The sequence below is a fragment of the Mastigoproctus giganteus genome, chromosome 13 (genome assembly GCF_048544385.1).
Source record: "Mastigoproctus giganteus isolate SK-2022 chromosome 13, ASM4854438v1, whole genome shotgun sequence".
NCBI classification, from domain to species: Eukaryota; Metazoa; Arthropoda; class Arachnida; order Uropygi; family Thelyphonidae; genus Mastigoproctus; species Mastigoproctus giganteus.
Window position 1 is genome coordinate 37532712 of NC_143587.1, and position 26228 is coordinate 37558939.

The following is a 26228-nucleotide window of genomic DNA, read 5'->3' on the forward strand; positions in this document are numbered from 1 at the left end:
GAGAGCATATAGAGCCTGCCTGATAAGGTTTAATGGTTAAATGTCCAAGTTTGCAGACGATACGAAGGTCGGCAGGGTTGTTAATGACACTAATGACAGTACACTGCTGCAACAGGATCTAGAAAAGTCGAGCAGATGGGCTGAGAGGTGACAACTGAAGTTTAACATTGACAAATGTAAAGTACTGCATATGGGAAGCAGTAACCCCAGAGTAACGTATCAACTATGTGGTACTACACTCAGGGTGGTAGAGAGTGAAAAGGACCTGGGGGTAATTGTGCAGGCAGATATGAAGTTTTCTGAGCAGTGCAGACAGTCTGCGAGAGTAGTTCATGGTGTCTTGTCAATGATATACAGGAATTTTTCTAGAAGGGATAAGGAGGTGATTATCTCCTTGTATAAGGCAATGGTCAGGCCACACCTTGAGTACTGTATACAAGTCTGGAGGCTTCATTTTAAGAAGGATGGAAAGCAGTTGGAACAAGTACAGAGAAGGACAATAAGATTAGTGAATGGAACAAAGGGTTGCTCTTACGAAGAAAGGCTTAAGTTTTGCAAATTACAAAGTCTGGAGACTAGGCACCTGCAAGGTGATCTGAGTGAGGCGTATAAAGCCTTGAATGGTTTGAGCATGCTCAATGCTGATGGAATTTTTCCTCTTGCTCAGAATAATCACCTGAGAGGGCATAAATTCAAATTGTGGAAAGACAGTTGTAGGATACATTTGCAGAAGTTTGCCTTTAGCCAGAGGGTGGTCGATTGCTGGAACAAACTTCCATCTGTCATTGTAGAAGTTGATAGCTTAAAGAGATTCAAGGCAGAACTTTTTTTTTATTTTTTATGGTAGTTGTTGGCGCATCGGCTTCTGTGGCCATAATGCACCTCCGAAGGCTTTTTTTTACAGTACTTTGATCCAAGCCCGAAGGGGGATTCGAACCCGCGACTTTTGGGTTACTAGGCAGGCACTTCACCCACCCGGCTAGCCCGATAGGCATTCAAGGCAGAACTAAACAAACATTTGGAGTGAGTGAGTGGATGGGTGGGTGAAATGAGAAGGGGGTGTGTGTTTTTTTTTTTTTTTTTTTTGGCTGATGCTATATAAGCTTGCTTTCTTGCATCATGTGCTCTTGCTAATGCTAATGCTAAAGGTACTTGATCCTCAACAAAAGTGGGAGGGTGGGAGGGAGGGAACAATTTGCAGCTAAACTGGACTTGGATGCTATCAGTAATCCTGTTATTGCTTGGGACAGTATTCCATCAAGTGTAATAATCAACTGCTTCAGAAAGAGTGGCTTTGGAAGTAATATAATCAAAAACATGGTCCAGCAGACAAATGTGATAGCAACATTGAGGAATGGAGGAATTTGAAGGAGCATATGGATTTTGTTGGCGGATTTGATGAGTTTGTGAAGGTATATGATGTAGTTTTTACCACAACTACACAACACCAGAAAAGCTGCTAAGCACAAAGAAAAATGATGATGTTTTTGTTACCAGTGACAGTGAAAGTGAAGAAGCACACACTGCCATCTAAAAAGATGCCCAAAATGCAGTTAGTCAATTCAAGTGTTCACATTGCTAGTCTGTCATTTATACTGCTGAAACTATAATGAGGAATAGAGAATGTGTTGGCCTGCGATAACGTTGATAAAGAAACAACTATTGCATTTGATAATGTCTGTGCTGCAGTTAAAAATGCATATACAGGGTGTCTCAAAAATATTGGTACAAACACTTAGGGGAGGTAAGTAACATCTAAAGGAATATGAATCGCATAAGAACCCATAACCAGAAACGTCATGGAAAAGTAGTAGCAGAAATGACACAAGACAGTAATTAGTGGCAAACATTTATTTGACATAATATTAACAATGGAGTACGAGATGGATGCATTTCATGATGTTAGAACAAATGCTCGAAGGTTCCACCATGAGATGCGATGCATGCGTGACACCAACGCAGCATGAATTGGCAGACACAGTCGAACACACCTGCAGTTTCTTTGAGAGTAGCAGCAGCGCAGACGAGTCTCACCCCGAGATCCATTTCCGTCTTCACAGGCGATTCATACATGATAGATTTGAGGGCCCCGCAGAAAGAAATCAAAGCTCGATAAATCAGGTGAGCACGGGGGCCAGACAACGGGTCCACCACGGCCAATCCATCGACGCCCAAAACACCTGTTCAAACGGTCACGAACGCACCTTCCATAATGGGCAGGTGCCCTGTCATGTTGAAACCAAATGTTGCGTCTCATATTTGCTGGAACATCGTCAAGTAACCATGGTAGAACTTGTTCAAAAAAGATCTGATATTTAGCAGAATTCATGCGGGATAGTAACAGATATGGGCCGACTAAGCAGTCACCGACCATACCTGCCCACACATTTATTGCGAAGCGATGTTGTGCCGCATGGGGGAGTACACCGTGTGGGACCTCTGCTAATCCATACACTAGGTGCATGTCTGCCAGCTCACAGTTCGTATATCGATGCATGCTCTTTGTGCGGCGACTACTGCTTCAATGAGTAAACCAGAAATTTTCCGTCTCGCAAACCGATGAACAGAGCTGTGTACCAACTTAAAATATTTCCTGAGAGGAAATATTCCCGAACTCAAAATAAAATTCCCTTAAGTTCACTCATCATTCGTGAAAAGGCAAAACACCTTTATCAACACTTTAGCGGAACTGGCGGGATAAGTTTTTTAGCTATAGCAAAGGCGCTGGATTGAAAGATTTGTTTGAAATTTCTAATAAATATTACATTTAATATTAAATTGTTTCTTATTTTCATTTCAATGCCTTATGCTTGCATTTCACTATGTACTGTCTATGTACATAGTCATATTATGAAGGTACATACATATATAGATAAATACATACATAGACAAAATTTTAAGGCTAGTTTTTCTTATATATTTCATACTTTGGAACGGAACCCCTTTATTACTATGGGAGCCATAATTGAGTATTTGCGTTTTCGGTATTCGCGGAATTTCTCAGGAACGTAACCCCCGCGAATAGCGGGGGTTTACTGTACTCTAGTAACTCCACAAATGTCCTGCTAGCGTGTGAGTGACGAACTCACAAGTTCCAGTCATCTGGAAAGTCAAAATCCCCCATTACAAGATTTACTGACCCACTCTTAGTTCTCTGCACAATTGTTCATTGTACTCATCAGAGTGATTAGGCCTATAACACACTCCTCTCATTTTCCTTTTTCCAGTATTTATGTCACACCAAACTGACTCAACATTGCACTGTCCACCCATGTAAACTGGATGCAGTTCCTTAGATGTTATGTGTTTCTTAACTAACAGCATAACAACTCCTCCCTTCCTATCCTGTCTATCCTTTCTGTACACATTGTACTCCCCAAATTCCAATTCTGAGCTGCTTATATCTGTGTGACACCATGTCTCTGATATCCCAACAATATCTGCCTTTGATGCCTTGATCAGCGCTTCAAATTGATCAAATTTATTTACTATGCTTCCAGCATTGGTGTACATGCAAGTATACATGCACGTGTTCTTACTCTTAGTTACTCTAACACAGTCCATGTATTTATTTGTTCCATGACGACTCCCAGCAGCTCTTGAAGTCCCCAGCAACTTGCTCTCTAGGCTGCTGCTTGTTACAATAGAAGCAGTGCAAGAATCACTTTCGTCTCTGCCTGTGGCTACTGTTAATCTTTCAGTCTGTGAATTCCCCCAAGCTAGCAGTTTTTCGACCCACCTACCACTGCCTCGATAGCATCAGCAAATATTCTTGCACCCTTTCTATTTAAGTGTATCCCGTCCCTATAGAAGCAGTCTCTCCTGTTAGCAAGCACAGAGCATGCTGACAAAAATTCTACCCCATGAATCTTGCACAATTTCTCCAGGGCCGAATTGACTGAAAAGGCTCTCACCATATACTCCTTGCTATCGTGTCTGGGCAGAATTGCAGACACTTTCAAATTCAACCCTAACTCATGAGTTTTTTTCAACATTGACCTGTACTTGTTAATTAAATCTGTAGATCTCTTACTCTTAAGGTTGTTAGTGCCAACGTGTAAAACAATATAATCTTTTGTGCCCTTAAAAAATGATATCTGCTCTACAATGTCATCACCTTTTGCCCCTGACAGACATACCCTGGTCCTGTTCCACTATCCTTTTTGCATAATATATTCTCCATCTCCCTGACAATAGATTCACCAACAATAATTAGTTCCTGTGGGACCAGCACATCTACCTTGGAGATTGCTGCTGTGTTACCTGATGCACAGGAATTAGCTCTGGCATTGAGTTGGGCATTTGAGAGCTTGATAGGTCCCTCTTATTAATTTCCCCGAGGGCATCTACCCTACACCTCAAACTCTCATAGACACTGATCAGAATGCCGAGTTGGCGTCTAATTTCCTCATAGTCTCTGCACCTAGCACACACACAAAGACATCCTCCTTGGCTAGATCATGTCCTGTTCTAGACAGATAGGCAAACATTTCACATTTCGTGCATTTTTTTTAGACTGTGTGATGCATTGGAGAATTGCCCCCTTCAGTTCTCCCCTGAGCCACAACCACAGCACTCTGGATAATCTGTGAGCGTTGCTTTGCTGCTCTAGTCTAGGTCATGATTCCGTTTAAGTACAATTTAATTAACAATGAAATTTAATAAAAATAAATTTTACTAATTAATTGATAATACTGTACTGTACTGTACTAAGCTAATAGATTTCTAATACAGTCCTACATGTTTAGCTATGTAGTTTTACGTTAAACCTTATGCTATCTAGTTCAGGATATATGTTGTATTGTATAACCATGGCGGCAAGTTACGAACGGTAAAATCTACAGACACTAAGTACAGGCTGGCCTCGATTAACGTGATTAATTTGTCCTGGGAATGCATCGTGCAAAACGGAAATCAGTTAATCGAATATAATAATTAATAGGAAAAATTATAATTGGTCCTTGAACTTCTGGAATGTCTATAAAGAATTTTAAAAATACCTTTTGAATAACTTTTTAACTGTATACAATGTAAAATATAATGAAAATAATTATGGAATTAAATGTTTATTGCATAAAACAGTGGTTCCCAAACTGTGCACTGCAGAATATTTTAAATTTTCGATGGAAGCACAGCAATACTCGACATCTGTTGGACACAGTGCGAACTACTAGCTTGAGGTAGTTCACAGTATCAACATTTCTTATTAAGTTGTTTGGACCTAACTACTGAACAGAACTGTTAGGTATTTCTTTTGGTCTAGGTGCACTGTGAAAAAATTACTGAGACACTAAGGGCGCCGTGAACCGAGAAAGTTTGGGAACCTCTGACATAAAATACACAATGAAGAAATGACTGTTGCAGAAATATTTGAACAGTTGACTTTCTCTTTTCATCAATCAATTTCCGATAGCCGACAATCGTCTCTGGGTCCTGGTGAAATAAATATCGCAGAGAACCTCACACCTTTTGTTCTCTGCGATATGAAAGATTTCGTCTAGTTCTTTTACCGTTATCTCCTTCACGGTAACATTTTCATCTGGCTCATTTAAAAATTAGAATTTTTAAATGCAAGTCTGCATTGATTTTATTAGCAGATGGAACACACTGAGGCGGGCAGCAGGCAAACGTTTGTTTATTGCCCATCCGACCGACGCGCGATTCAAATCTTTTTCAACTATCGCATAAAATGCGTTAACTGGAAATTTGCATCGTGTAAAGTGAAAAGTGGTATAATTTTTTCAAATAGCGGTAACTGAAACACCGTTAATCAAACTAGTGTTATGCGAGGCCTGGCTGTATTATCTTTAAAAATCGCTATCTAAATTCAAAATAAACCAAGTAGCTTGACTAGGACTATAAGCTACTTATAGAAAATAATTTAATATAACAATTAATTCAATAAAAAGGCTAAATATAATTAAAAACCTAGCGTTCGCCGGAGCTACAAAAATCCTGTCCAACACATAAATACCCTTACTGATACTAAGTAATAACCTACAAAATCTCTATCTAAGTTCAAAATAAACTAAGTTATCGTAACTAGAAATATAAAGCTACTTCTGAAAAATAAATTAATATGCCAATTCAGGTCAATAAAATGGTAAAAATTTATATCTAAAAATTTATAAGTTATATCAATTGTACTTTATTTCTGAATGTGTGAATTTCTGAATTAAAATTTTACATGCTGCTGTATTTTGTACAAATAAAATATTCTTTCAAAACAGTATTGTCTGTACAAGTAATTTACTTCTGTAGTAAGCATGGCATTGTTCAGTTTTTTTTTTTGTTGTTTTTTTTTCACTGACTTTAAAGTTGAACTTCCATGAAACTAAAAAATTACTACTTTTGTATGTTAGAAAAGTGCAGTAGAACTTATTTGAACAAACAATAATTGTTTTAAAATAATTATATTCTACGGAATTCGTATTTATTAAAATAAAATTTAGTACAATAAAATGATTCACATTTCACTGATAACATGAAGCAAGTTGTGGGATTTTATTATTCTTTATCCTAAGCATATTAAACTAAACCATTTGTTTAATAGAATATATTTGCAAATTGTACCATAAATTGTTCAGAGTAAACAAAATTAAACTGATCCAATTTCAAGACTTTTAAAGAGTAACCATTTCTCAAAATGGTCCTAATAATAAGATTAAAAATAAGAGTAATAAAGTAAATTAATGAAAACACCAGACCAAATGTTCTTAAAATTTCCTTTAAAAATTACTACTCATTGGGAAATGCTTCAGCTCATATAATGAAATTTGATACATGTGAGACAGCATATTTACAGGACCAAGGTGTAGAAATTCACTGTCTGAGAACAAGAACCTGCCATCCCTAGAAAAATGCAGCATGATGCAATCATCTTTCAAAATCAATCTAGGCTACACACTTTAGCATAATGACTCTGACTGCCTATAAACTATGCTCTATGTAAAGCATAATTTATAAGCATTTGATTAAAAATGATATTAAATTAATATAACCCTGTCTGCAAATATTTCAGTAAGCCTTTGAAAATTATTCACTTTTATAATACATAATTTCTACTATGGCATTATACACTTGGAATATAGCAAATACAGAAATATAGCAAATATTTACCAAAGCTTCCCCATCTGGTGTTAACACTGTAGCTGGACCAGGAGGTCCAGGTGGCCCTAGTGATCCAGGAGGCCCTTCTGGTCCGGGAGAGCCCATTTCACCAGGTGCTCCATCTTCACCAGGTTCTCCCTAATAAAAAATTATTTAAGATCCTTTGTTTGTTTGTTTGAATAAAAATGAGTCAATAATAAATCATACTATTCAATTACAAATTAAGAGAGTTTCTTATATTCACATGAAAATCTAAAAGCTTTTCTTCTTGTTCAACTAAAGAGAGTACAATTGACTTCATCATTTGGAAAGTCTGCAACTGGCAAGCTTAAAATTCTATGGAGAAAAGTAGCACTAGGTTCTTCACTTACAAGATAATATTTTTGAGTATACTATATAAGTTATGGGTTGTCCAGTGATTCTGCTATGTGTATGCTGAGTAGAAATATGGAAGTCACCTGACTAAACTTTGTACTGAAGTTCATAGGAGTATTTTTAGTGTACTTTGCTAAAATGGAAAGTCCATTCTAAACCAAATTTACAGTAGTGTGTGTGTGTGTGTGTGTGTGTCATTGAAGACACAATGTGCAATGGGAGGTTGTTGTTGGGTTTTTTTTTTTAGGAGCATTAGCAACTAAGGCCATATTGCTCCGGGGATATGTGGTGGTCATTCCCTGACCTTTCTGCATTTTCCGTATTTGGTGGTCACGGGCCCGAACTTCGGTCTAATCAAGAAGCGTGTGCTACACACTGCTGCTCCTGACCACCTGGCTATGGAGGTGCCGGTGGTGCAATGGGGAGCAAGTCTTGTGCTTAAAGGATCCAAACTAAGACCATATTAAAAGACATTTTTAAAATTAACCTCAGTTAGGAGGTCAGGATAACAAAGAAAATAGTATTGTCTAACTATTCTTATTATTTACATTATATTTTTCTAAATTTTATGATAACATCCAGCCTACCCTAAGCCATTTGATTCACCAATTTTGGAATATCAATGCCTAATAGTGAATCCTGTTCATTTCAATGTATCTGCAGTTGTTTCTATTCAGTACAATGCCTTTATATTTATTTATAAAGAACACTTTGAATTCTTTGTTATTTCAGTTACTTCATATTTAAAGTTATTTTTGTCAAAGGCATGTTCTATTTCTGACCTATTCAGCTCTCCATTCTAAATTGTAATCCAGTTACCTGCTTCAAAAGTCATTTTATGTTTTTTACCTACCATATTCAGGGTAGTATATATTATACAATTTATTACATATACATTTTTATATTTAGAAATAAATTTGCAAATACATAAATTTATAGTACTATTAAAGCTAACAATACTTATACATAATAATAATAAGCTACCTTTTGCCCATCAACACCAGGAATTCCATCCAATCCAGGAACACCAGCATATCCAGGATCTCCTTTATCTCCCTAAAATGCAGAGCCAAAAAAAAAATAATAATAAACATTTATTAAATAAATAGTTCAGTGAATAATTGATAGTATTTATTACCTACACAGATAATTTTTCAATGCTATTAGTGTTAGTAATAAAATAGCAGAAAATGTGAGGAAGAAATATTTATTCAATATATGCTTTTAAAAATATAAAAGCAAGATAAAATGTCTTGCTAGGTTTATATTTCATCTACTTCTCCAAATATTTATCTTATTCAGTGATTCCTGACCTATGGGTCCTGACCCAAAAATTAGTTAATATTAGATTTGCTAAGGATTACAAAAATATTTTTATTTTATACCTATATTTATATTATACAGTAAACCCCCGCTATTCGTGGGGATTACGTTCCTGAGAAATGTCGCGAATACTGAGTTATGGCTCCCATAGTAATAAAGGGGTTCCGTTCCAAAGTATGGAATATATAAGAAAAACTAGTCTAAAATTTTGTCTATGTATGTATTATATGTACCTTCATAATACGACATACATAGACAGTACATAGTGAAATGCAAGCATATGGCATCGAAATGAAAATAAGAAACAATTTAATATTAAATGTAATATTTATTAGAAATTTCAAACAAATCTTTCAAACCAGCGCCTTTGCTAGCTAAAAAACTTATTCCGCCAGTGCTATCACCAGTTTCGCTAAAGTGTTGATAAAGGAGTTTTGTCTTTTCACGACTGATGAGTGAACTTAACGGGATTTTATTTTGAGTTTGGTCTTCTATCCACAGATTTAAAGCTTTTTCCATTTTTTCTAATTTAACATAACGAGTTACAGAGCAAATTTTTGAAGCAATTAGTGCATTTTCACGGACACTACGGCGGATTTTTACTTCCGATTTTTTGATTGATCGTACCATTGACTCATTGATTTTATAATGTTTTGCCACTGAGAAGACACTGTCACCATTAGAAATTTTGTCTAATAAGTCAATTTTATTCGCTAATGTCATCACCTTCTTTCATATTTTCACATTTTTCTTGTTATTCGTAGCCATATTTTTGTACGGGTTAGAAAGAACTTGTCCACAATAAAGTCACATTCTTCCGTTAACACACTCGAAAAAGTCTGTTTTACAACACTGCAAAACGGTAGATTTATCACTTTTGTAAGCATGTCAATTTATAAATTGATAAATTTATTCAATTTATAAGCATATAAATTAAAAGCAAACGACGAAACCTTCCATGACAAGCGCATAACACATACTGAACAAGGATTAGCGAGAAACATCCACGCTCGCGATTTTGTCACCCCTCTCCCCCACCCACTGAGCGCTGTTTTGACTGGGAAAGATAATTTTAGCCACGCCCATGTTTTGTATGGCGAAAAATATTCACGGCGCTTTAAAATACACATTTTTTTTAGGTTTCATTTTATATTAAATCAGCGCTCGCAAATACGCGAAACCGCGAAAATAGATACCGCGAATAGCGGGGGTTTACTGTATTTATATTAGTAAAATAATAAGAGGAGTTTACCTCAATATAGTACGTAGAACACTTCCGTATGATACCCTCCAGAAATTAAAACGAAAAAATCAACAACTTACCGGTACATTAGAGTAAAATATAAATAATTAAATAATCAATTTAACACAATTCAAATCAATTTGAAACAATTAAAAATTAATTAAAATCAAATTAACGTAATTAAAAGAATCTAACGAAAATATTCAAAACGATTTTCCTTCTTGAAGCTTACAACGCTTTTCGACCATATGTCGTGATCACAGGAATGAAAATTACCGAATCAGGTTAACCTGACACTTAAATAGTGATTATTTGTCTTCGCGCATGCGCGTAAAGGTCACGCATCGGAGATCAAATATGGCCGCCGAACATTAACAGAATTCTCGTGTAATTTAATTTCAACGGTTTCTGCAATTAATAGTCGCGTATAATTACGTTGAACGTTAAGTATTTTGGCCTCATTAAATAAAAAAGTATGTTTTTCGTTAATGGCATGAAAGGCTAATTGTGATGCTGCTGGACAAGAAGCACGAACTGAGGTTTCATGTTGATTTACACGAATATTAAGAGAAAATCACGTCGAACCTTGGTAAGACCAGTCGCAATCACTGCAAGAAATGTTATATACCAGTTCAGTATAGTGTGCAATTTCCGTATTGGCCTAGCTACAATTTTAAATTCGGTATCTTTAAAGAATCTGTTAAGCTGTTTGTGCCACTGTTCAACATATGGGACAGAAATAAAGTATTTTTTGATATTACTATTGTTGATTGGTGTAGTATTTTGTATCCTATCCCTAGCCTGTACCCTAATCCGGTTTATTGTGGTAATGGAATAACCCCTGTTTAAGAATCTGCTACTTAATATTTGTATTTCTGAGTCCAAAGCAGATTCCGTCATTGAATATTTATAGGCATTTAGAAATTGATTAAAGATAATCGATATTTTGTAGGTGAACGGGTGATAGCTATTATAATGTAGAAGCATACTGGTGTTTGTAGGTTTTCGATAGATGTTAAATTGTATTTTATTGTATAGTCCCGGGTAAGTGTGAAATTTAGAAAGTTTAATGACTTTGTATTCGTATCTTCCCTTTCCAGTGTAAATTTGAGTCTAGAATGAATATTATTAAAAGAATGTAAAATGTCTTGGATAGTACTACTATCGGTAATAACTAGAACATCGTCTAAATACCTCCGATAGTATGTGATATGGGGTCGAAAAGGTGTCAAATGTATATGCTCAATCGTTGAGAGATAGATCTCTGACATTAAGCCACTCAGGCTTAAACCCATTGGCAATCCAAAAATTTGTTTGTACACATTGTCTCAAAAGGTGATGTAGTTGGCCTCAACTAACAGTTTAATTAAGTGAAAAATTTCCTTAATAGGTAGCTTCGTATAATTAATCGGTGTTGAGTTTTTATTTAACATATCCCAAATAATATCTAATGTGTATTCAACGTTTACATTCATATATAACGAGGTAACATCTAGTGAGAATAAACTGTCATTGTCGCCGAGTCTATAGTCTTTAAGATTATTAAATAATGTATCGTAGTTCTTAATCCCAAATTGTATTACCTGTCTAAAGGGTTTTATAATGTTATATACATGTGTGGCTAAGGATGAAAATGCTGAGTTTCTGTAGGAAACAATAGGTCGAATAGGAAATCCAGTCTTGTGTAATTTTACCTGACCGAAAAGTGCAGGAATATTGTATGTTCTGGACTTCAATTCCTTTAACTGAACCATAGTAATGTAGTCATTTTTTCGATACGTGGTTAACGTTTTATTGTATTGACTGACAAAATTGGTAAACAGTGCCGGGCCTACTTCATGATAAGTGGAGGTATCTGACACAACTGAATCTAACTTATTAATATAATCATGTTTATCTAGTATTACAATTGTATCTCCTTTATCTGCCCTCTGTATAATAATGTACTTATTTCCCCGCAGTTCTCGTAAAGCTGAACTGTCATATGTATTCAATTTAGGAAGTCGTGTTTCTTTTATGTTATTCTACTTGGTTAACTTGTTGAATAAATACATCTTTTTGTGGAACATTACAAAGTCCAAATTCAATATCAATTACGCATTGTTTTTTTAGATAGTTTTCGAGGTGGTAAATTATAATCTAGTCCTTTGGATAAAAGTGAAATCTGGTCCTGTGATAGTGTACACAAGGAAAGATTTGTAACCTGTTGATATGTCGGTTTGTTGGATACTGGGTGAGGGGGTGTTCGTGAACTAGCCGACATATTCAGTGGTAGACCGTTGTGTGTCTGTGGGCGGGGTTGTCACCCAACCAGGTGAGATTGCAGGATGTGATGTTATTTTCAAAGTGGTGTAAGTATAGGTTGGCAATTGCGCTGGAGCAGCAAGATCCCATTGCTATCCCTCTGGTCTGTAAGTAGATGCTGTTTCCCATCATTACGTAGTTATTTTTGACACTGAGATTGATTAGATCGTACCAGTATTGTTTGTTGCATTTTAAATTATTTTGATGGTTTTGAAAGTATATTAAGAGGACTTTAATTAGATTGTCATGTGATATGCTAGTGAAAAGGTCTTTGAAGTCGTAGGTGTATATGCTTCTGATCTTATTGCTATAGTTTTGGATGTAATCTAGATATGTTTTGTGGCTGGTGATGATTTTGGTGCTAGTTAATTCACTGATTATAACTTTAAGCTTGTCTTCCAATAGGTTGCTGGAAAGTTTTGTATAACTGGTTTTACCTGATGTTATGAACCTTTTGCCTGTGGGTATTTTGTGGAACTTGGGGATCCAGTAAATGAATGGGTATTTTGTATTGTCTAATTTCAGTTTGAGTTTTCTGTGTAATGCTATAATCTTTTTACTGATGCTGTTAGGTGTGGATTCTACTTGTTTGTATGTTTCACTGTGGTTCATTTCTTCTTTAATAGTGTCTATGTAAAACCTTTTGCATATTATACTAAAATTGTTGTTGGCCTTGTCTGTGTTCGTTATAACGAATTTCTTTTGTAGTTCTTCGTCTTTTGGCTAATACTTTTCAAATTGTATTGTTTGACGTAATTCTGTATTGTTAATACTCCTTGGATTCTATTCATAATTTTTTCTGTGGTATTGTTTATCCATATTTGGAGTGCCTCTATAGGTGTGTTAAATTTGTATGCGGTTTTGAATGCGAACTGTAGCAAATCCTTGTATATGGATTTACGTGCGTTAAATAAATTGGTTGGGCTATTGGGTCGAAATTTGGTTCCTTTTTCCATTATTTCTTTAAATGTAAATAACAAATAACCAATTCATGTAAATATTATTTTCACCATGTAGTTTTCTAATAAATCGGAAGTATTCTCCCCCCCCCCCGGACTCAGCCCCCACCCCCAAGCCTACATAGAAATCAGCCCTCTCATCTCATGACTTACAAATTGCATCGCCCTGCAACAATATCAATTAACAACAGGCGCGGCTGTGCACTCAAAACCAACCCTGTTATATAACAAACAGAGAACAGGACTAACCCCTCTTTTTCCGACAGACTACCACCGGACAGATACCATAAGTATAACTCTTCTTCCTTATTCCGATAATTACCCGTTGGGCTTTGTTTTCTCCTCCACCAGTTTGCTGATTATGATGCTAAGATTAAAGTTTTTCTAAAAATTAAAATTAACTGATACGACAAATTAAATTATATCTATCCATATTCAATTAATTAAATAATTTATAAGAGCAAAAATAATCTCAATACAATGGCAAAACTGATAAGGAGTTAACAGAAACGGGTAATTATGAGACATTCCTTTAATCTGGCTATTGATCCGCTCAAAGCCCCAATGAAGTAGCGGATAGATGACCAGGTAAAGGAATGTTTAGTTGATATTGATTTGACGATTAATTAATGCTATTTAAAGATTGTTAAAATAATTATAATTATAACTTTAACTTCATTAAGTATTAGTTATATCTTTAATACCATTACAGACCCTCAGGAATAGGGTAGACTACACATTCTTACTGATTCTCCTGTTCCGTATACACCTTAATACCCATATAGAAAATAAATACCAGAAAATTGAAGTAGTTTAAACAATCAAACTATAATATATCAAGCACGTATAATGTCCAATTGCCACACGACAATAGCATTAACGTAGCAAGTGATAAACTGAAAATAATCATTTAGACATTTATAATAATAATTTAAAAACACAATATATATATATATATATATAGAATTTTTATAATATTATGGGGAAAATTATAATCATGTTAAGATAATCATATTAAGATATATACCTCGACAGATCTACAAAAAATTTTTTTTTTGCCTTTAACCAGCGGGTAGTTGGTTGGTGGAACAGACTTCCATCCCTTGTTGTGGAAGTTGATAGCCTAAATAAACTTAAGGCGCAGCTGGACACGTATTTCGAACAAACGAAGGAATGAAGTGGAAGGGTTTTTTTTTTTTTTTTTTTTTTTGGCTGATGCTGCATAAGCTTGCTTTCTTGCATCATATGCCTCTACTAATGCTAATGCTAATAATGTACAAAAGTTAGTATACAAAAGGATAATACACAAAACTTATCATTGCTTACCCACAATCTAGGTGACTTTGCACATATTGAATATCACAGACACAGAACCCCTTATTGCTGTTTTACTTTAAATTTGGGTGGCTGACCCCCAGATGAAGTCACCTAGATTGTGGGTAAGCAACGATAAGTTTTGTATATTATCCTTTTATATACTAACTTTTGTACATTATATTATCCTATACATTTTCTATAGATCTATCGAGGTATATATCTTAACATGATTATCTTACTATAATCTTCCCCATAATATTATAAAATACTATATACAACACATTATGAACATAATGCAACCATTGCCACTGCAAATGCATTAGTCCCTAAATACAGTTTATTAATGTCAATATATTAATGACTACTACTCATTAAATAAATCTATATATAGATAGGCACTCCACAGAATCCACATATCAAAACATGTACATGCACACATGAATTAAGCACACATGAAGTAAAGAATTAAGCAAGAATGCTGCAAATAAGATCTAGACATTGTTATAGAAGGAAAAAATCCACTTGGAATAAAAGTATTGACGCACCTAACTATACACCATTTCCAATGTCATGCTAAGTGCTCATGTTAGTCAAAAAGTTCTTGTGATATTAAAATCAGAATATAAAAAGAAAAAATTATGTTAATAAAATACATATTAATTGAAGAAGGTTGTATTTTTAAGACAAAGGGCTTGCCTGATGATGTATTGTAACTTATATGGCACATGAATGTATGGTTAACTGAAGTTAGCTTTGTATAAAGTTAAATTCATTTGGCAAGATGATAATTCTGATATCAATTATAGCCTGATGGCTGCTAGTTAGTGTCTTACTAATCTAATATTAAAAATAGCAAGAGCTTCTTATTAAGCAATTCACCAAATATGCCAAATTTATTTGAACCAGAAGCTATTTTTTATTATACCTGTGATACATATACAATTTTTTTTTTGTTTTTTTTTTTACATAACAATGTGAAACAAGAAGGGTTATAAAATTCTGAGTAAGCCTCTAAGGCTGCTTCAAGTTCATTAAAATGTAGCAGGATGGCATAAACCAAATAATATAACCCCCAATACTAAGGGGTTTGTGTAGGAAAGGTTACCTACACTAAAAGTCTCATCTTCAGTTGTATGCAAATACAAGTTATAAGAAAGTTTACTTAATAAGTAAGAAGTCAACTCTTAGTTCTCATTCTTATTACCTAAATTATGTAATTTAAATACAGTATGTATTAAACAATCATTTGTTAGGAGATCTCAAAATATTCAGGTCTAAAATTTGCTAAAAATTCAATAAGAGCTGAATTCAAAATACACTCGAAGGATCTCAAAATTATTTATTACTAGGGGAAAGACTTCAAAGTACTGCTAGCCTTGGCAAATCAACTTTAGAACTGGTAATTAGCAGATCATCTTCCTCCCTCCCTCCCTCTCTAACCACAAAGTCTGGTTTCTTATTGGAATGCAAAAGTCATAAAAATAAATCTGATATATAAGGTATAATTTTTATTCATTATACTTATGAAGAGAAACTCCCTATTTTACATCTGGTATCAGCCATAAGCTAAGGCAATGCATTACTTTCTCATTTTAATAAAACATGAAATACCCACACTATTTTAGAATTATTCCCATATAAGTAAAGTTTAAAATTACTTTTGGTCCAGGAAATCCTACACCAGCCAGTCCACTACCATATTCCAAATCTGGAAATAAGTCACTATTGGAACCATATGGCTTGACTGAAAAACCAGGGGGACCTGGTGGACCTGGAGGACCTGGAATGCCAATACCCGGAGGTCCTGGTTCTCCCTAAAAAAAATTGTAAATTAAAAAAATAAGAATTAAATTTACAAAATTTCACAATATCTTTATAACCTTATTTCATTTGCTGTGTTTTGAAAATAGTTTACTTTCCAGAATAATAAAAATATAATCTATAATTTAACATTATTTTTCAAGCAAATTATAATTCTTATTTCATTCCTTTCAAATATTCCTAATCCAAATGATAAAATTTAATTTAATTTAAATCCCATATGCAGCCATATGCAGGGTGCCCATAATTAAAGTATCCCTATTCAGAGCTCTCTGTAGCTCTAAGTCAGCCTTTCTCAAAGTGCAGTCCAAGGCCCACTGGTGGGCCACGAATTTTATTACTAAATAAATATTTATCAGTATATCCCAACTTCCAATTTTCATCGACTTAATTTTTAGCTGGAATCAGTTCAGGGCTGACAATAAATGCGAAGCCCACAATTTCATACTTCGATGCGGCATTTGTAAATAATAATAAATAAATTTTCTGTTTATACTCCGGGACGACCAGACGGTCAGAGGAGTTCACAAGATAGACAGAATACAAGAAACAGCACCGTATTCAGTAGTCACTCAAGGCACGTGTACTTATGCACCCACGCGCCTGACCACTAGGCTATGGTGTAGGCTCGCCTCTGGTGGTAAAATATGACCTATCTTTAAATGTGAGTTATGGAAGGGCTAGTGGGACACTGAATTATGTGCTTTGTCCAAGTGGGCCGCAATCAGAAAACTTTGAAAACACTGCTCTCAAGTAATAAGCAGAATGTCACCAAAATTAGTGAGTAAACTATTCAAGGCATGGGGAGAAGAATCCCGTGAAAAAAAAAATCAGTTTCAAAATCTGCTGATAGGGAATAATATGGCGCTGTACAAGAGAAAAGACATGACAAAGTACCAACAAATAAATAACTAAGACAAACCTTAATGAAATTACAAATTTTTATTTGTGCTCTTTGCAAAAAAACAGAAAGAAACTGAACTAAACTGCCAGAGGAAATGGTTTCACAGCTCCAAACTCACTCACTGTTTACTCCCGATAGTCAATGATGTCGCTGATTAGCATTAGTAGAGGCATTTGATGCAAGAAAGCAAGCTTATGCAGCATCAGCCAAAAAAAAAAAAAAAAAAACCCACTTCCACTTCACCCCTCTGTTCGTTCAAAATACCTGTCCAGCTGAGCCTTAAACTTATTTAGGCTATCAACCTCCACCACAAGGGATGGAAGTCTGTTCCACCAACCAACCACCCTCTGGCTAAAGGCAAATTTCCGCACGTCTATCCTACATCTGTCTTTCCTCAATTTGAATTTATGCCTTCTCAGGTGATTTTTCTGAGCTAGAGGAAGAATCCCATCAGCATTGAGCATGCTTAAACCATTCAAGGCTTTATACACCTCTATCAGATCACATCGCTGGTGCCTAGTCTCCAGACACTGTAATTTGCAAAACTTAGGCCTTTCTTCGTAAGAGCACCCCTTTGTTCCATTCACTAATCTTGTTGCCCTTCTCTGTACTCGTTCCAGCAGCTCTACATCCTTCTTGAAATGATGGTGGAGTTAGTTTTCGATATTATTACCACCGTTCTGGACCAGAAATTGCATTCGATGTGCAGCGTGCTTGACTTCAGAATGCAACATCTTTGGAGTAATGTTCTGCACAAGTTGCATTACATTGTCCTTTAAGACAGCCAAGTTAGGGACACTTCCTCGATAGATATTGGCCTTGAGGTGACCCCACAGCCAAAAATAACAGTGTAAAGGTCAGGCGAATGTGGTGGCCATGCAATGGGAACCCAACAACTAATGACTCTTCTGCAGTAAAGTGATGCCGGAGAAGCTGCTATACTGGTCGTGTGATATGAAGAGGAGCCCCATCTTGCATAAAAATTGTCTCATCCAAGCATCCTCTTTGCTGCAGTTGAGGAATAATGAAACTGCTCAGCATGTGATACAGGTGGCTGCTCCTACTGGGTGCAATTCCTCGAAAAAGTATGGCCCTAGAATGAAATTTGAAGTCACACCACACCAGACGGTGATTTTTGGAGAGTGCAATGGGATTTTCTGAATAGCATGTGGTGCTTCTGAAGCCCATATTCGGCAGTTTTGGGTGCTGACAGTCCCATCGAGATAAAAATGGGCCTCATCTCCCCAAAGAATGTTCCATAGCCAGGCATTGTCCACTTTCAAGCATTGTCCACTTTCATTCTTGCCAAAAACGTTAGAGCAAATGCCATTTGTTTTTCAGGATCATCTCTTTGCAGCAGCTTCTGGTGACTGATCTTGTATGGATAATAGTGGATTAGTTTCCGAAGAATTTTCCACACAGCGGAATATGGGACATCCAATTGCCTCGCTACTCCCTGTGTGCTGCTACTAGTTCCAGCAGGTGTATCCATGGATTGGGATTGGTCGATGGTAGCCATTGCAACTTCCTCTGCTACTTGAGGTGAAACGGGCTTCCTTCCTCTTCCAGGCTTAACAACAAAGGACCCAGTTTCCTCAAATTTGTTAATCATCCTTCTAACTGCTGCAGCTGATAAAGGACCTTGATGTAAGTTCTTACAGCATCTAAATTCACACAGAGCGGCTGCTGCATTTCATCCAATAAAGTAAAAGAACTTCACAATTAAAGCGAGATCAGGCAGAGTGAGATGCATTGTCAACAGTAAACTTACAGAATATGCTTGCAATGTTTGCATTGTGCCTTTATAGCTCTCTGCTGCTGGAAAAATTAAATTAACTCAGATTTATGCAAATTTTCTGTTCTCTCAGGTGTCTTATTTTTTAGTTTGGATTTAAAAATTTAGTGCAATTCAGTTTCTTTCTGTTTTTTTGCAAAGAGCACAAATAAAAATTTGTGCTCTTTGCAAAAAAATTTTTGTGTAATTTCATTAAAGTTTGTCTTAGTTATTTATTTGTTGGTACTTTGTCATGTCTTTCTTCTTGTACAGTGCCATATTATCACCTATCGGTAGATCTTGGAACTAATTTTTTTTTCACGGGATCCTTCTCCCCATGCCTTGAATAGTTTACTTACCAATTTTGGTGGCATTTCACTTATTACTTAGAGCTACAGAGAGCTCTGAATAGGGATACTTTAATTATGGCCACCCTGTACATTGGCTTAGAGACCACTGGCCCTGAATCATTATAATTCTGAATCATTGTTTTATAAGCTACATAAATTAAACAACAGAACCATTTATGAGTGACATAACATGATACATTAACAGATAACAACAGGTAAATGATATTAACAAGCTATAACACACATGATGGAATACATGTGATACAGGACTGTTTGATGGTACCTGTGGGAGTGGGCATCTATAATTTTGTTTTTAATTAAATTGTTTAAAGCTTTTGACACTGTTGCGCATGGAAGACTACTGTACAAATTGGAGCAGAATGGTATTAAGGGTAAGTTGCTACAATGGATAAAAGGATGGTTAAGTGGGAGAAGACAGAGGGTGGTAATCAATGGGTGCTGCTCTTCGTGGACTAATGTTATTAGTGGAGTCCCACAGGGTTCGGTGTTGGGTCCACTGTTGTTTTGTGTATTTATCAATGATATTGATGAAGGTATATCAGGCTTAATGTCGAAGTTTGTAGATGACACAAAGGTTGGCAGGGTTGTTAATGACAGTAATGGCAGTGTGCTATTGCAACAGGATCTAGATAATTTGGGCAAATGGGCTAAGAAGTGGCAACTGAAGTTCAACCTTGACAAATGCAAAGTACTGCATATGGGTAGAAGTAACCCCAGAGAAACGTACCAACTGTGTGGTACTACACTTAAGGTGGTAGAAAATGAAAAAGACCTGGGAGTAATTGTGCAGTCAGATATGAAGTTTTCTGAGCAGTGCAGACAGGCTGCTAGGGCGGGTCATGGGGTTTTGTCAATGATATATAGGAATTTTGCTAGCAGGGAAAAGGAGGTGATTGTCCCTCTGTATAAGGCAATGGTCAGGCCACGCCTTGAGTACTGCGTACAGGTCTGGAGGCCTCATTTTAGGAAGGATGTAGATTTGCTTGAGCGTGTACAGAGAAGAGCAACACGATTGGTGAGGGGAATGAAGGGATTCTCTTACCAAGAGAGGCTTAAGTTCTGTAAATTGCAGTGGCTGGAGACTAGGCACCTGCGCGGTGATCTGATTGAGGTCTATAAGGCCTTGAATGGGTTGAGCACGCTGAATTCTGATGGGATCCTTCCACTTGTTCAGATTACCAACCTACGGGGATATAAGTTCAAATTAAGAAAGGACAGATGTAGAATAGATGTGCGGAAATTTGCCTTTAGCCAGCGGGTGGTTAATTGCTGGAACAAACTTCCATCTGTCGTTGTGGAAGTTGATAGGTTAAATAAATTTAAGGAGGAACTGGACAGGCATTTGGAGGGAATGGTGTGATTTTTTTTTTTTTTTTTTTGGCTGATGCTGCATAAGCTCCTACACTTGCTTTCTTGCATCATGTGCCACTACTACTACTACTACTACTACTACTATTAGCAACTGTTTTTTTTTTTTTTCTGATGGGAATTCCTTCTGTGTTGAGGTCTAGGTACTTTGATACATTTCATCCACTTTTGCACTGACCTGGCCTGACAGTGGTGGAGTTTTCATTGATATTTGTTCTGCAGCAAATAAGTTTATAACGAAGTGTAAAGTAAGTAGGTAGAGTGAAGTGTGAGAAGCAGTTCCTTATAACAAGGCTTGTCATTCTATTTCATTATCATAGATTTGAAAAGAAACAAAATGACAAGGAAATATCTCCTCTCAAGACAAAAATTGATATTCATTCCCATTTAATAAATATAACAAACAACCAATGCATTTCAACCTCATTACTAAGAGTGGAATGGTGTGTTGTCCAAATTTGGAAGCCAAATTTCAACTGAGATCTTATAAGGGTTTTTAAGTGGAATAATGATGGTTTGATTGGAATGTAGTACCTAAAAGTGATTAGAAGTTATTCTGAAAAAAAAGTCCTAGAGATGTATAAGCACTCTCAGTGATCTTTGAATTTAAGCCTGGAATGATGAACTTTCAAATGCAACTTCTCAAGATAACTATTACTGTGTTATTATCTCAGGAGGTCACAAATACTGAAAGCAGTGAGTACCCAGAAGATACATAAAATGAATCACTTTCTATTTGTACTGTTCTGCAAAACTGAACAAGTATTCAAGAAATTAAACTTAGGCCTGTCACTAACAAACAGGTTCTATGGATAACTGCAATCATCCAAATTCAAACTCTATGGATGACTACAATCATCCATAGAGTTTGAATCTAGAGTTTGCATGATTATGACTAGTTCTAAGTCATCTAAAAGTTAAAGTGGGTAGCATTCTATAAAAAAAAATGCCTTTGGGGGACAAAGAGAAACAAAAGTCTGCAGAAGATATTGATATAATGAGGTTAGTTATGAAGGTAGCAAGGGAACCAATGCAACAGTCCATCTATGGAAAATGTTGTTGTTGTTCTGTTTAACGACACATAGGCTGCTAGGGCCATATTGTGTCTTTCTAATGGTGAATATGGAATATTAGCTTAATTTTGATAACTATATTTTATGATATATTCCTATATGATTTAGGAAAGTAAAGAGTTCTTTTTGATTAAAATCATCTTCCAGAATCTGTAATAAATTTATTGATGACTGCATATTAGAAATTGGCTTAAAGATGTCTAAACGATGGTTTGAAAGTGGGGACAGTCCACTAACAAATGTCGAATGGTCAGTTGTACTTGACATGATGTACATTGGGGAGCACTGTCATTAGTTAATAGATACAGGTGAGTGAGATGAGTGTGCCAATCCTTAGCCTTCCTAAAATTATTTCATCTCGTCTGTTTTTTCTGAAGCTGGATTGCCACAGCTTTGGTTCCGGTTTTATTTGGTAAAGTTTATTTCCTGGATAACCTTTCCAGATTAATGACCAGCTGTTATAACATGCTTTACGGATAATGTGTTTGTAATCCGTATATGGAACTTGAAAAGTCTGCGAAATAGTGGTTTCTGGTTGTTTGGCTGCATGATCTGCTCTTTCATTGCCGGCTATTCCAGAATGTCCTGGGATCCAGCAGAATGTCACAGTTTGGTTCAATTCCATACAGGCAAGTAACTTAGAATGAATCTGTTTTACTACAGGGTGAGAGGATTTGGTATTAGTATTTATGGCAGAGACAGCACTGAGTGAGTCAGTGAATATTAAAGCAGACGGAATTAGATGTTCAATAATGTGATCTAGAGCTAAGTTTATAGCATAGAGCTCAGCAGTGAAGATACTGCATTCTATTGGCAATGAGACAGAAGTGCTAAATGATGGGAAGATTGCAGCAGCACCTACTTGAGTCTTGGTTTTTGATCCATCTGTATAGATTTCACATGCGTTTCTCTATGGAAAACAACAGAACACATGTAGCTGGGAAGACTGATTCAAAGCAGCTGCCATGTGAATGAGAAGAAATGCAAAGATAGTAGCAGCAGATCTTTGAATAAAAAAGCATGATGCTCTGAATAGAGAGTAACATGGTCATATAATTTTTTTTATGGAAAAAGATGTCTAATATTTCAACTTAATTTGTAAACAGTTTTAAATCATGTTATTTTATGACAGAAGTAATATTTTTTTGTTTTAAGTGATCAAAAAAAAATTTCTTGGAGAGAGACATTGAAAAGAACACAAAGAACAAATAAGATTTTTGTAGATAAGAAGGTTTTGCAGGTAAGAAGCTGAGTTTAAGACTGGATACTCTCTTCTGAACGTTTAATAATACTCTCATGGATATCTTTAAAGTCCTACCCATACAGATGTCCAAAGGAGTGAGTAAGAGATAACACTAAAAAAAAAGCACAGATGTAACGAACAGTGGTTAACTTGATAAAAAGAGAAAAACTGGTACCAAATTTATTTACACTATATAACAATTATTAGCAGCAGATGCAAAATTCACTTACTTGTTCTCCTAGCTCACCCTTCTCTCCATTTTCACCTGGGATGCCTGGCATACCATCCATTCCTGGAATTCCTTGCTCACCCTTAAATCCCTGAAGTCCTTGAGGGCCCTGCAATTTATCAAAAAAGATTATGTCAAATAGGCAAAGTGGGTTAAACTTTCTAGAGTCCAGTGCAGCAAAATTTTTGAGTGCCTTCTGTGTTTTATTTTCACTATCAATTCAAGTTTAGCTACAAAGTTTCATTAATTTATATGCTTAAAACGTTTGTATGAGTATCTCATTAAAGTTATTACAATTATCCAATTGCAGTCATACCTTTATTTATCATAATTTGACTCATGATATTCAATTCAGAAAAGTAAATCACACGAGATGACACATCACATATGGAGATCAAATGAATACATAGCTGCATACAGTTGTTTTGGTTTGAATATAAAGAAATATTTAAAAATAGTATATAAATAACAATCATATTACAATTTCTGAGACTTAGTGTCAGGATTCCCACTGTTTATATTACCTTTTCTCCTGTCCTGAACGTAGGACTAAATTTAAATCAACACCAAGATCGATATAAACTTTCTTAAAATTTGCAGAACAGCTTGCAACCAACAGTTCACTGTACAATAATAGACAAAAAAATAACACCTGATAATACTTTGAAAAAATGTTTATTTAAATTTCTTTACACCAGTGATAATTCTAATACAATATAATACTAGGTGTGAAAACTATAACACAATATGATATATTGTAAAAAATATATTATAATTTATCAATTTTGGGATAATGTTGTTGAAGATGTCTGCAAGCTGCAAATATGTGAACAGTGAAGTAAAAAACCTAAGAAAAGGTGAGTCAGGTGATTAGGTTTCAAAATTTTTTTTACAAAAATATATTTTAGTACTGTATTAATATATTTTATATTATCACTGGTCATTGACTCTGTCAGGTGTACACTGAGTAGAAAGCCTGGGGTTATCTGACTGTATAATTTTTCTATAAATTAATTTAAACTCAAAAACGTTTAAATGATAAAAGTTATACACTTCACTTGTTCAGGAACAGAAATGACACACACACTACTTTCAGATTTTGACGAATAAGCCAAGGGGATACCCCCATAAAGTTTTCCTGCATTTATCAAAGGGTGCAAGAATATTTGCTGATGCTATTGAGGCAATGTTAGGTGGGTGAGAAAGCTGCTAGCTTGGGGGTGATACATGGACTAATAGATTAAAAGTAGCTACAGGCATAGGTGAAAGTGATTCTTGCACTGCTTCTATTGGAATCAACAGCAGCCTGGAAAACAAGGTGCCAGGGATTTCAGAGACTGATGGTAGTCATTAAGGAACAAATAAATACATGGGCATAGGGTAGCTAAGAATAAGAACAGGTACATATATACTTGCATGTACACCAGTGCTAACAAGGTAGAAAATAAATTTGATGAATTTGAAGCGCTGGTCAAAACATCAAAAGCAGATATTGTTGGGATATCAGAGATGTGGTGTAACACAGATATAAGGAATGCAGAATTGGAATTTTGGGGAGTACAGTATGTGCAGGAGGAACAGACAGGATAGGAAGGGAGGAGGATGTTATTGTTTGTTATTTTGGTTTTTAGGAGCATTAGCAACTAAGGCCATATTGCTCCAGGATATGCGGTGATCATTTCTTGACCTTTCCGCATCCTCCGTATTTGGTGGTGACGGGCTCGAACCCCGGTCTAATCAAGAAGCATGTGCTACGCACTGCTGCTCCTTCCCACCTGGCTACGGAGGCGCCTTTAGGGAGGAGGAGTTATGCTATTAGTTAAGAAACACAAAATCTAAGGAAGTGCATCCAGCTGACATGGGTGGACAGTGCTGAGTCAGTATGGTGTGACATAAGCACTGGGAAAGCAAAATTGAGAGTAGAAGTGTTCTATAGGCCTAATGACGGTAATGAGTATAATGAACAGCTGTACAGAGAAACAGAGTGGGTCAGTAAATCGGATTGTCTTATAATGGGGGATTTAAATTTCCCAGATATTGACTGGAACTTGTGGGTTAGTCATACGCACACTAGCAGGCTTTTGTGGATTTATTGGATGATTTTTATCTACAATCATCCGATGAATGATATAAGCCATTCTATGGCTTATATCTGCCATAGAAGCATCTGGCAGATATAAGCTAGTCTGTAATAAAGTCACAAAGGAGGTTAGGCAAGCGAAGGCAGATTACACGAAATCTTTTGCAAAGGATGCTAAGAAAAAAAAGAAAGGATTTCTTTACTTATGTAAACTCTAAAAGGAAGGGAATGAATCTGATTGGTCCACTTGATATCGATGGTTCAACTGTTGATGATCCTGCTCAGATAGCAAACAAACTGAATTAGTATTTTGAATCTACATTCACACATGAGAAGTTATTAAGGATTGAAAATGCCAGAAGGTTATCAAATCGTAGCAGGGTGCTTAATGATTTTGTAATAACTGAGAACAATTTGAGGAGAAATTGTTGAAGTTAAACATAAGAAAGGCACCTGGGTTGGATGATATCTATCCAGTTATATTAAAGGAGGTGGCAAAGGAAGTAAGCAAACCCTTAGCCATAATTATGAGAGCATCCTTGGACTCAGGGGAGGACCCAACAGACTGGAGATATGCAAATATATCCCCAATTCACAAAGGGGGGGGATTGAAGGGTAACACAAGTAATTACAGTCCAGTTAGTTTAACTTCTGTTCTGGGTAAAATAATGGAGTCACTGGTTAAAGATGCATTGCAGGATCATCTAGACAAGACTGCAGCAATAATTCAGACA

At 36.0% G+C, this 26228-nt stretch overlaps 1 protein-coding gene across 1 annotated transcript in view; it reads right to left on the reverse strand.

Moving 5' to 3' along the window:
• LOC150075973 (uncharacterized) overlaps positions 1-26228 on the reverse strand; it is a 369694-nt gene that overhangs the window by 154088 nt on the left and 189378 nt on the right. The window contains exons 13-16 of the mRNA XM_090387222.1: positions 23416-23523; positions 16290-16445; positions 8470-8541; positions 7120-7248 (exon numbers count right to left, since the gene is read on the reverse strand). Of these exons, the coding sequence (XP_090243348.1) occupies positions 7120-7248; positions 8470-8541; positions 16290-16445; positions 23416-23523 (465 nt within the window). The remainder of the gene's footprint in view (positions 1-7119; positions 7249-8469; positions 8542-16289; positions 16446-23415; positions 23524-26228) is intronic.